We start from the raw sequence: 12,308 nt of genomic DNA, 5'->3' as shown, positions 1-12,308 counted from the left end.
CGGGAGCCACCCCCTGCCCCACCTCGCTCAGGCTCATGGGCTCCATGTGAGGCTGCCAGCTGGGCCCTGTGACTGGAACCACCCCATCCTGGGGATCCAGGGAGCCCGCCCAGCTCAGACCCTCCTTCTCCCGGCAGCCTTCTCCACTCCCTCCATCTCTTGGTTCTCAAAGTTCTAAACTCAGAAGGGAAATGGAGGCAGCTAAAGGTTCAGCCCTTGGCCCTGACCCACAGGTGCTGCTCAGAGCTCACTCAGTAGTTACACTCCAGTAACCTCCTGAGAAGGCGAGGCATCCACACCCCCACACTCCAGGGCTCTGGCCTGGCATCGCTGCCCTCAGGGCTGAAGGCCTTTTCAAGTCTATCCCAAGCTGCGGCGGAGGAGCTGGGGCCAGGCTCTGCCTTATAGGTTTTCTGGATGTTTGTAGCATCTCCTCGTTGTTTCTCTGACACACTTTCATTCAGGGCGGGCAGGGGTTTCAGTCTGAAGTCTCCACCCTAAGAAGCAACTGCACCGTTCACTTGACAATCTGATTCCTTCCCGTTCTTTGCTGTATGTTTCTGGAATTTATATCGTTAGATGAATCCTGGACTTATCTTCCCGTCTCTTAAATTTTCTGTTGGACTTTCTGTGTCTTTTTTCTATCTTCTGAATTTATTCCTTTATATGTACTTGTAATTGTCAAAATTCTTTCTTCTTCTGATTGGCCCTTCCTCTAAGCATCCTGAGTTATGGATGCAAAATACATTCCCGGGGGCACTGATCACAGAAGCCCCCACAATGTGCCTTGAGGCACTGAAAGTGAAGATACAATGGGATGAATGGCTGGTCCTGTCCTGTTCCCAGCCCATTCTCCCTCCTCCCCGCCAACCCCTGCAGACTCGAACTCTCACCTCAGGGGAGGGACAAAGGAAGAGCCCTGTGGGGAGGAGGGAAATAGCCAGCCTCTGCCCCAGGAGCAGGAAGGCAGCTATTCTCCAGACCCATCCTCCAGGACCAGGCTGGTGAGAGCTGCAGTATCACTGGCACCGCCTGTGGGGCCTAGGAGGCCATGGCACCAGAGCCACCTGTGCAGAAAGCTAGCCCAGCACGGACAACCAGACACCACACACGGGCAAAGCTGGCATGGCAGGTCCACAGGGCCCACCCTGCTGCCCCGCTCTGATCACACAATGGTGGGCTTTAGGGTCACTGTCTCAGGAATCACCTTCAATGTTCCTCTGGGCCTCTTCTTGGTTTGCTGGCATTTCTCTGTCTTGTAATCCTGCCTCAGTTACACACTCCTACTCAGGAATGAGGCAACAAATAGTTCACTAGGATGTTGAAATTAAGACTTACGAAAAGGAAAAGGTAAGGCAGAGAATGGGAGAAAATATTCAAAAAAATATATACTTAAGGTCTTATTTCTGGAGTACACATGAAGAACTCACAAATCAATAATAGGAAGACAACCTAATTTTTTTTTAAGTACAAAAAAGCTGAACAGACACTTCACAAGGATATATGAATGGCCAATAAGCACGTTAATAGATGCTTAAATGCTGATCATCAAGGATAATCGCATTCAATCCCCAGCTACACACCCACTAGACTACTAAAAAGGAAAAGGCTAACAACACTAGGTGCGAGCAAGGACGAGAAGTGACCAGAACTCTAATCTGCAGCTGGTGGGATGTGACCCTATAACCATCCTAAAGGACAGCTCAGCAGTTTCTCAAAAAGTTAGACAGAGCCGTAGTACGCTTCCCAGAAGTTGCACTCCTGGTCGTGGAGCCTGTGTCCATTCAAGGACAGCCAAGAATGCTCACAGCAGCCTTATTCAAACTGGCCCCAAACTGAAAAGACCCAAGTGTCCAAAGTGTGAGCTGACAGGGAATGGAAACCTACTGGCACCTCCACGCAGCACACAGCACCAGCAGGCACCGAGAAGGAACAAGCCGCCAACCGCATGACATCCACGCGCCTCAGACACGTTACGGCGAGAGAGAAGCCACACAAAAAGGGAAAACAGCTCGAGGCTCCGTTCTCACAGGACTCTGAGAAGCCAGTTCTCGCTGCAAGTGGAAGGCAGCAGGCTGGGGGGACCAGGGCTGGGGGCGCTGCTCCCTGATCGCAGAGGCACACAGAACTTTGGCTGGCAGTCAAGTTCTGTCTTGGCTGTTACCCTGCTACCTTGACTGTGTTTGACCTGTCAAACTGCACACAATATGGCTGTGTGGACTGTAGGAAATGACAGCTTGATGAAACTGAATCTTGCCAGAGCTGACTGAGGGTGCTGTCTCCCTAAGGTTAGACCTACGCAGCAGGCACTTGGGCCCACACAGCTACCTTCCTTCCCCCATGAGTGATTCAATTTATTTCAGGAAATTTGTGCTGAGCTTCTGCCTGGGGAAGGGCACTTCCCCAGCTGCTGGGCACTCTATCTGCATGTGAGCAGGGGTTCGTGGCCCCAAACACAGACTTCCACCTGCACACGCACGGCCCTCAACATCCTGAGGCCTACAATCTCTGAGTCTGTAGGTCCACGGGGTGCGTCTCCCACAGGTCCCCTCCCCCTGCTACCCTGCTCCGGGGAAGGCGCAGACTCGTCCGGGTGCGGAGGCCCTTCTCCTGCTCCTGCCGCTGCTATGGGTTCTCACTGTCCTTAATCCTTTACAGTCCTGTCTCCAGTGGTGTCCGGAGAGCAGACACGCATGGCTGATGTGGCCTTTGAATAGGAGGTCTGGATATAGATGCACAAATCACAGCGAGGGACAGAGTCAAACTGAAATGCATGTCCTGGAGTTAGTCTGAATCTAACCATCTCTCCTGGCCTAAAACCTCACAGTGACGTTACCTGACGCTCGTCGTTAAGGTGAGCACAGGTTAACACGGAGCGGGAAGACAGGAGGCCCAGCCCGTTGAGGAGCTGTGAGGACAGGCTGAGCCCGCCCAGCGCAGTGCGTGAAAAGCGCAGCACACTAGCAGGATTCCAGGTTTCTGACCAAGTAATGAGGGCCCTGCTTCTGAAGAGAGCTGGACAGACTCAGTTACCAGAAGGAAAGGGTCAACGGAGGCTGGGCCCAGCCAGAGCGTGCAGGCAAGAACGGGTGTGTCTCTGCCTCCTCCCTGAGATAAATGCGTGGCAGGCTCCCTCCCCTCCTCTGAAAGTCGAGGCTGGGAGCCTCAGAAACACTGCATGGTACAACTGAAAATATACATTTTTTTAATCCCTTGAGAAGCCAGATGAAGTTTAAGGGGGTCACACGAGTAACCCTTGTTGGGATCAGAATATGAAAATCATTGAGACTGACTGCTCAGTTCAGTTCAGTAGCTCAGTCATGTCCGACTTTTTGTGACCATATGGACTGCAGCACACCAGGCCTCCCTATCCATCACCAACTCCCAGAGCTTGCTCAAACTCATGTCCATCAAGTCGGTGATGCAATCCAACCATCTCATCCTCTGTTGTCCCCGTCTCCTTCTGCCTTCAATCTTTCCCAGCACCAGGGTCTTTTCCAATGAGACAGTTATTTACCTCAGGTGGCCAAGGTATTGGAGTTTCAGCTTCAGCATCAGTCCTTCCAATGAATATTCAGGACTGATTTCCTTTAGGATCTACTGGCTCGATCTCCCTGCAGTCCAAGGGACTCTCAAGAGTCTTCTCCAACACCACAGTTCAAAAACACCAATTCTTTGGTGCTCAGCCTTCTTTACAGTCCAATTCTCACATCCATACATGACTACTGGAAAAAACATGGCTTTGACTAAACGGACCTTTGTCGCCAAAGTAATGTCTCTGCTTTTTAATAAGCTGTCTAGGTTGATCATAACTTTTCTTCCAAGGAGCAAACGTCTTTTAATTTCATGGCTGCAGTCACCATCTGCAGTGATTTTGGAGCCCCCCCAAAATGAAGTCTGTCACTGATTCCATTGTTTCCCCATCTATTTGCAGTGAAGTGATGGGACCAGATACCATGATCTTAGTTTTCTGAATGTTGAGCTTTAAGCTTTAAGCCAACTTTTTCACTCTCCTCTTTCATTTTCATCATGAGGCTCTTTAGTTCTTCTTCACTTTCTGCCATAAGGATGGTGTCATCTGCATATCTGAGGTTATTGATATTTCTCCCGGCAATCTTGATTCCAGCTTGTGCTTCATCCAGCCCAGCATTTCACATGATGTACTCTGCATATAAGTTAAATAAGCAGGGTGACAATATATAGCCTGACATACTCCTTTCCCAATTTGGAACCAGTCTGTTGTTCCATGTCCAGTTCTAACTGTTGCTTCTTGACCTGCATACAGATTTCTTAGGAGGCAGGTAAGGTGGTCTGGTATTCCCATCTCTTTAAGAATTTTCCACAATTTGTTGTGATCCACAAAGTCAAAGGCTTTGGCGTGGTCAATAAAGCAGAAGTAGATGTTTTTCTAAATTCAGCCTGAATATCTGCAAGTTCACGGTTTAAGTCCTGTTGAAGCCTGGCTTGGAGAAGTTTGAGCATTGCTTTGACGGCTAACACTACAAAATACTGAAGCCTTTGGTTTCTGCTCACAGTTGTGCAGGCTGTGGCCGCCAGGGGGCAGGAAGCCCGCACACAGCCAGATCCTGGCCCAGACCAGTAGGTGAGCACTTAGGGTCCTCGGTGAGGACACAAGAAACCCACTGCACTCTCCGTCCCCACTTCACCACAGAGGTATGGGGCTCAGGCCTGCCTTCTGACCGCCTTCCTCTCTTGTCAGGCCTCTCCCCTGCTAGTCCCCAGGCCACACCCCTGCCCTGTGACGATGTCCCCTAAACTTCCCTGTTCTTGAATTCAAGGCTCAGCCTGGACAGCTGGCTCCTCTGTCTACAGCCATCCTCTGGGGAAGCCCCAAGCATCCAGCTCTGTACCTTGTAACCACCCCCCTCTGCCCTGACCTCCCAGCATGTCTTCCTGGGAGCCCAGGAGCCACCTCCTTGTACACAGCCTGACCAAGCGCCCTCCCCATCCTCCCTGTGCAGTTCCCCCATCTCAATACATGGCAAGTCGTCCCGCCAGGCACTCAGCCTCAAAGCAGGCATGTCCTTGGTGCCTGCCTCTCACCCCATCTGATCTATCAGCGTGTCCGCTGGCTCTGCTGTCTAGGTGTATCCAGAACCTGTCAGTGGCTCAAGTCCCGCACCTCTCACCTAGGGCTGCAGCAGCCCTCTTGTGTCTCCCTGCCTCCCCACCTCCACAGTCTGTCCTCAATCCTACAGAAGAGGCTCTTTTAAAGAACTGACTTGGCTCACAAGCCCCCAAGAGTTTCTCACCTCACCTGGAGCAAAGGTCATTCTCACGAAGGCCTGGGAGGCCTTCATAGCCCTCACCTCAGCCTCCTTGAACTCGAACTCTGTTTCTACCTGCAGACTTGGGCTCACAAGTCCTCTTCTCAGGGTGCCCTGACTTGCCTATTAAAAGACCAGTTCTACCTCACCCTGCCCCCATGTCACACGGGTGATGTCCGCAGGACGCTAAAGCCAGAGACTATACTGTTCAGGTGTTCACTGCACCCCCGACGAGGGCCAGCTCACTCCCAGGGCAGGTGGGGCTAGTGCTCAGCCCTAACCTCAGGGCCCAGGAACGTGCCTGGTGAAATCTCTTTGTTAAATGAATGAATAAATCAATAAGTCATTGTTTCTCCTCTAGAGGCTTCTAATCCTGGGACTGCTAACCAATAACAAAAAAAACAAGTGCACAGTCTACAGCTTGCAGACACAATAAACATTAAACAGACTAACTCAGCTCCCATCGTCTTACATTTCTTTCCTCAAGGTAATAATCAACATTACCATTGAATCAATTCTACCTTTGACAAGTCAGTAATGAGCACAAATATCTTCAAAAAAAGGAGACAGAAAACCAGCCCAAAGGAAGCCACAAAGCCGATGAGCGCATAATACCCTTCCTTCAGTCACAGGGTCGGGCACGGGCAATAGAGCTTCAGGGATGGCATGGGCCCCAGCTGGCCCTGAACCACACTAGGCAGCAAAGGCTGCCCAGGTTCGCAGCAGCAGCCCTGGACAGAGCCTACAGTTGGAGAGTCCAGACGTCAAGTTTCCTTCCTGCAAGAGACAGGGCTGGTATGAAAACGCACATCTGAAGGGGCCTTCCTTGTGGACAAGGGGGCTCAAAGTCTGAACAAGCCTGAGTCACAGTAAGGACTTCTTTGAGTGTGGACAAGCTGGGAAGTCACCCAGAGACCCAGCCCAGTGACCACAATACCCACCAGGGCCACCGCTGCCTCCACGTGCCACTGACTGCCCAGCTAACAGGGACGATTCCACCGCCACCCAGAGCCCTTCTGAAACTCCTTCTCTGGAAGAGTCTCCGACACCACTTGAGGAAACCTCATGACCTAGATGAGTCACAGCTGGTCTCTAGATCGCCCAGCTCAGCCCCCAGTGACCGCGGGTGTTTCCTAAAGTCAAACCACCCAAAAGAGGCAAAGTTCTTTGGTCCCCAAGGACTCCGAAAGAAAGTCCTCTGCAGGAAATGTCAAAGGCTCTACAGAATGTTTGGGTGATGGCATCATTGTGGACAATGAAATTTGAGCTTCCAGAGGGGAAGGAAAGGACAGGGCCTCCTCCTGCGCCTGCGGTGGTTAATAGATGTGGCCGGCCCGAAAGCTCGGTCATAAGGACAGTTGCGTCCATGGGTATCTTCCATTCCGATGGGCACAGCTCATCAGGATGCTGTCCTATCTCAGGACACCGATGCCATGCTATGGGATGGAGGGCCTGACACTCGGCCTCAGTCCACCAGCTGGCCGGTCTGCCCTCCTTGAGGACTGCTGACCCCAGTGCCAAGAAAGGACAAGCCAGCTCAGGCAGGCACAAAGTTCATATCCGCCCCGCGGCACATCCACTGGGAGACCAGGATCCAAGGTCGGATCACTCAGTCACTATCACTCCAAGGAGGGCAGAAGTGGGGACACAGCCAGGCTGACTTCCAGCTCCAGCTCCTCTCCAATATCCCGGACACAAGTCTAAAAATAAGTCGTGAGTCGCTAACCCACGGCAGGAGGACAGTGCCTAAGAGTTCACACGCTGGAAGTGTCTTGGACTCAAATTACGGCTCCTTGATTTACTGAGGGGGATCTTGGGCAAGTTACTTAATGTCTCGACCTCGGTTCCCTATTTGCAAAATGCAGAACAAAATGGTGTCTCTGTTGTATTGAGCAGATAAATCCACACACATGCACAAGGAGCTACATGAGGCAGTTTCCATAAACACCTGCTGCTGCTACGACAACGCAAGCTTGGTACATCCTGGAAGAACAAGGGGACCCATGTCGCTGCACACATGCAGCCCTGCCAGACTCAGCCCTAAATATGAAGTATGTCCTTCACCCAAACTCCAACATAGTGAAGCCTCTCAGACGTGGAAGCTGAGCTTCAGGGACAACGAGGAGAAATTTCGGAGACAGGTTTAAGTGTCTCCTGTCAGTTGACACAGCTATATTTAAACTTAGGGTCATTTATTGCTTGTTGAAAGAAATACAATTATCACAATTTGAGTTCCCAGCTCTCTTCCACAGTAAATAACTCTGACTTCATAATACTTCTTTCTTAAATAAATAAAGGATGAAATGTTTATTCATTCCCAAGGAAGGAGAATTCTGGGGGAGTTAGCACAGAGGAAGATTGAGATACCCTGACACATTTCGCCACAGATTACCACAAAGTGGAAACCTGTGATCCCAGGCTGATACTATACGACCAACAAAACAACAGTGCTGAGGAAGAAGCGGATTCCCCACCCTACCTGCCGCTGCAGGCCAAGTTCGCCGTCTAGCTCCTTGAGCCTCCTCTCCAGCTTCCACTTCAGGTTCCCATACTGCTCCCGCTGCTGATCCAGCTCACTGTTCCTGTCACTATGTTAAAAAAAAAAAAGCTCAGCATTAAGAAAAGTCACACTGAATAGTCTCCAAACTACACATTTGCAGGGTTTCCTTTGCAAACGTGAGGTGACAGGTAATGCTGCTTCTTTGTAGGAGTGGCTTTGGCAGGACCCAGGGGACCCGCATGCTATATCCGGACAGGTGACTGTCTGCAGAGGAGAACATGATGTGGGACCCAGGCTCTCAGGACTATCCCACAAGTGCCCAGGATACAATCAAAAGTCACCGGTCATACCAGGACTTCCCTGGCAGTCCAGCAACTAGGACTGCTTCTGCTGTAGGGGGCGCAGGTTTTTATTCTTTGTTTGGGGAATGAAGATCCCACATGCCGAGCAGTGTGGCCAAAAAAGAAAAGAGAAACACAAAAGTCACTGGTTATACCAACAACCAGGAACTCTCCACTTGAATGAGAACACACAATCCACAGATACTAACACCAAGATGACACAGCTGCTGATAGGATCTAACAAGGATTTTAAAGCAGCCATCATAATAATGCTCTGACAAGCAATTTCACACAGCCTTGGGACAAACAGAAAACAGAAACTCTCAGAAAAGAAAAAGAAAAAGAAAATATAACAAAGAATCAAATGGAAACGTGAGAACTAAGAAGTACAATAACCAAAACAAAGGACACTCTAGTTGGGCTCAAAGGCAGAATGAACATGTTACAGAAAAGAACCAGAGAATGACAAAAGTTACTTGACCTGATAACAGATAGAAATATGCTGAAATAAATGAGCGGAGCCTCAGAGCCCCGTGGGATGATAACAGAAGATGCAGCGTTCACATTGTCCTCACCGCAGTCCCAGGATGGAAGGAAGAAGAGGGTGGAGCCAACAATGTACTTGAAGAAATAATGGTTGAAAATGTCCCAAATGTGGTAAAAAGGGATGCGCAGAAGTTCTGAGGAGACACTTCACTAAACAATATGAAGCACGCCAAGGCTGCAGCAGAGCATGCAGCTGAGGCCTGTAATTCTCATCATGAGCGGAGCCCATGCGCCTGACGACAGCTTCAGGGTCTCAGTCGACCTGCCTCAAGTCAGCTCTTAGTTTCAGATTTAATATATATTTCACATCATTAAAACAATAAGTCCCCTACATATGAACCTTCTAGAGGCGAACTTTCCAAGATGAGAACAGGTGTTTGCAAGTCCAATCACATAAGCCAGTTCATGTGTCTGGCGTCCTCTGCCATGTGCATGCATCCTCTACACGTGGCTGTGCTTTCGGGTACTTTACGGTACTGTATAGAGTACAGTAGTACAGTATCTTTATTTCAACCCCAGGATGTCCAGAGGCAAGCGTAAAAGCAGCAGTGGTGATGTGGCTGGTACTATACTGTAAGATTAAAAATGTTTTCTTGGACTTCCCTGATGATCCAGTGGTTAAGAATCTGTCTTGCAATACAGGAGAAGTGGGTTCAATCCCTGGTAAGGGAACTATGATCCCACGTGCCTCGAAGCATGTGTGCCCGTGTGCCACAACTATTAAGCCTGTGCTCTAGGCCTGAGAGCTACAACTATACTGAAGCCCTCGGGTCTAAGATCTCATGCTCTTCAACAAGAGAAGCTACCAGCATGAGAAGCCTGAGCACCACAACTAGAGAACAGCCCCTGCTCACCACAACTAGAGAAAAGCCCTCGCAGAAAAGAAGACCCAGCTCAGACAGAATTAAATAAATAAATATTTTTTAAAGAGATTGTGGCAATTTATGTCAGAGTGTTCTGCCTATGTTTCCTGTAAGAGCTTTATAGTGTCTGGCCTTACATTTAGGTCTTTAATTCATTTTCAGTTTATTTTTGTATATGGTGTTAGGGGGTGTTTTAATTTCATTCCTTTACATGTAGCTGGTCCAGTTTTCCCAGCACCGCTTATTGAAGAGGCTATCTTTTCTCCATTGTCTATGGACCAACAAACATATGAAAAGATGCTCAAAATCACTAATTATCAGAAAAATGCATATGAAAACTGTAATGAGGTGTCACCTCACACTGGTCAGAATGGCCACCATCAAAAATCTTGACTCCTTTGTCATAGGTTGGGTGACCATAGGTGCATGAGTCTATCTCTGGCCTTTTGATCCTACTCCACAGATCTATATTTCTGTTTTTGTGCTAGTACCATCGATTCTTCATTACTGTAGCTTTGTAGTACAGTCTGAAGTCAGATAGCCTGATTCTGTCAGCTCTATTTCTCTTTCTCAAGACTGCTTTGACTATCCAGGGCCTTTTATGCTTCTATACAAATTGTCGTTTTATTTTGTTGCTGTTGCTATTCTAGTTATGTGAAAAATGCCATTGGTAATTTTACAGGGATTGCATTGACTCTGCAGATAGCTTTGGGTGGTACAGTCATTTTCATAATATTGACTCTTCCAGTCCAAAAACATGGTCTATCTCTCCATCTGTTTGCGTCATCTTTGAATTCTTTAATCAGTATCTTATAGTTTAGTACATACAGGTCTTTTGCCTCCTTAGGTAGGTTGATTCCGAGATATTTTCTTCTTTTTGTTGCAACAGTAAATGGGATTATTTCCTTGATTTTTCTTTCTGATCTTTTGTTGTTAGTGTATAAGAATGCAAAAGGTTATAGAGTATTAATTTTGTATTCTGCAACTTTATTAAATTCATTGATTAGCTGTTAGTAGTTTCCTGGTGGCATCTTTAGGATTTTCTATGTAGAGTATTGGGCTTCCCTCGTAGCTCAATTGGTAAAGAATCTGCCTGCAGTACAGGAGACCCCAGTTCAATTCCTGGGTCGGGAAGATCCCCTGGAGAAGGAAATGGCAACCCACTCCAGTATTCTTGCCTGGAGAATCCCATGGACAGAAGAGCCTGGCAGGCTACATACAGTCCATGGGGTCGCAAGAGTCAGACACGACTTAGCAACTAAACTACTACTACTTCTATCTAGAGTATCATGTCATCTGCAGACAATGACAGTTTTATTTCTTCTTTTCCAATTTGGATTCCTTTGATTTCTTTTTCTTCTCTGATTGCCATGGCCAGGACTTTCAAAACTATTTTGAATAATAGTGGCAAGAGAAACCATAAACAAGATGAAAAGGCTACCCTCAGAATGGGAGACAGCATTTGCGAACAAAGAAACTGACAAAATATTAATCTCCAAAATATACAAAATAGTTCATGCAGCTCAAAAATAAAAAATAAATGGCAGGAGACTTAAGTAAGACATTTCTCCAAAGACGACACACAAGTGACCAACAAACAGATGAAGAAAAGATGTTCAAAAGTCACTAATTATTAGAAAAACGCAAACCAAAACTACGAGGAGGTATCCCCTCACACTGGTCAGAAGGCCATCACCAAAAATCCACGACAATAAATGCTGGGGAGGGGATGAAGAAAAGGGAACCCTCCTGCACTGTTGGTGGAAATGTAAATTAATATAGCCGCTATGGAGAATAGTATGGAGATTCCCTAAGAAACTAAAAATAGAACTACCATATGACCCAGCAATCTCACTACTGGGCATATACCCAGAGAAAAACATAATTCAAAAAGACACATGCACCCCAATGTTCACTGCAATACTATTTACAATAGTCAGGACACAGAAGCAACCTAAGTATCCATCAACAGAAGAAGAGGCAGGGACTTCGCTGGTGGTCCAGTGATGAAGACTCTACGCTTCCAATGCAGGCAGTGGGGGTTCAACCCCTGACTGGGGAATTAAAATTCCACAATGCTGCACGGTGCAGCTAAAAAAAAAAAAAAAAATTTAAATGACAAAAAGCCAACCAAGCAAAAAATGCCAGAGAAACAGATAAAGAAGTGGTACGTGTATACAGTGTAATATTATTCAGCCATAAAAATGAACGACATTGGGTCATTTGTAGAGACATGGATGGACCTAGGGACTGTAACACAGAGTGAAATAAGTCAGAAACAGAAAGCAAGTAACATATATTAACATTATATGTGGAATCTAGAAAAATGGTAAAAATGATTTTATTTGCAAAGCTGAAATAGAGACACAGATGTAGAGAACAAACATACGAATACCAAGGGGGAAAGCGGAGGGAGCAGGGTGAACTGGGAGACTGGGATTGACTGTATATACACTACTGACACTGCGTATAAGATATCTAGTGAGAGCCTACTGTATAGCACGGGGAACCCTACCCAGAGCTCTGTGGCAACCTAAATGGGAAGGAAAAAAAAAAATATATATATATATATATACACACAAACACACATATATTCACTTTGCTGTACAGTAGAAACTAACACTGTAAAACAAATACACTACAATAAACATTTTTTAATGTTTTATTTTTTGTTTTTTTTTATGTATTATTTGTGTGGAGGGTACTATAAACCAATCACAGTACAGCAGTACTTCTACTACGCCCACCACAGATCCCCACCTAAGTGCTG

General features: G+C 47.4%; 1 protein-coding gene across 2 annotated transcripts in view; it reads right to left on the bottom strand.

Annotated features, from left to right (window-relative positions):
- CCDC57 (coiled-coil domain containing 57) overlaps nt 1-12,308 on the bottom strand; it is a 109,341-nt gene that overhangs the window by 83,456 nt on the left and 13,577 nt on the right. For both annotated transcript variants that reach the window (XM_018065414.1, XM_018065413.1), the window contains exon 3: nt 7,768-7,876. In XM_018065414.1, coding sequence (XP_017920903.1) covers nt 7,768-7,876 — 109 coding nt within the window. The remainder of the gene's footprint in view (nt 1-7,767; nt 7,877-12,308) is intronic.

This window comes from Capra hircus, chromosome 19 (assembly GCF_001704415.2).
Source record: "Capra hircus breed San Clemente chromosome 19, ASM170441v1, whole genome shotgun sequence".
Lineage (NCBI taxonomy): Eukaryota > Metazoa > Chordata > Mammalia > Artiodactyla > Bovidae > Capra > Capra hircus.
The sequence above is the reverse complement of the archived record's forward strand: the minus strand, read 5'-3'. Positions and strand labels throughout refer to the sequence as shown.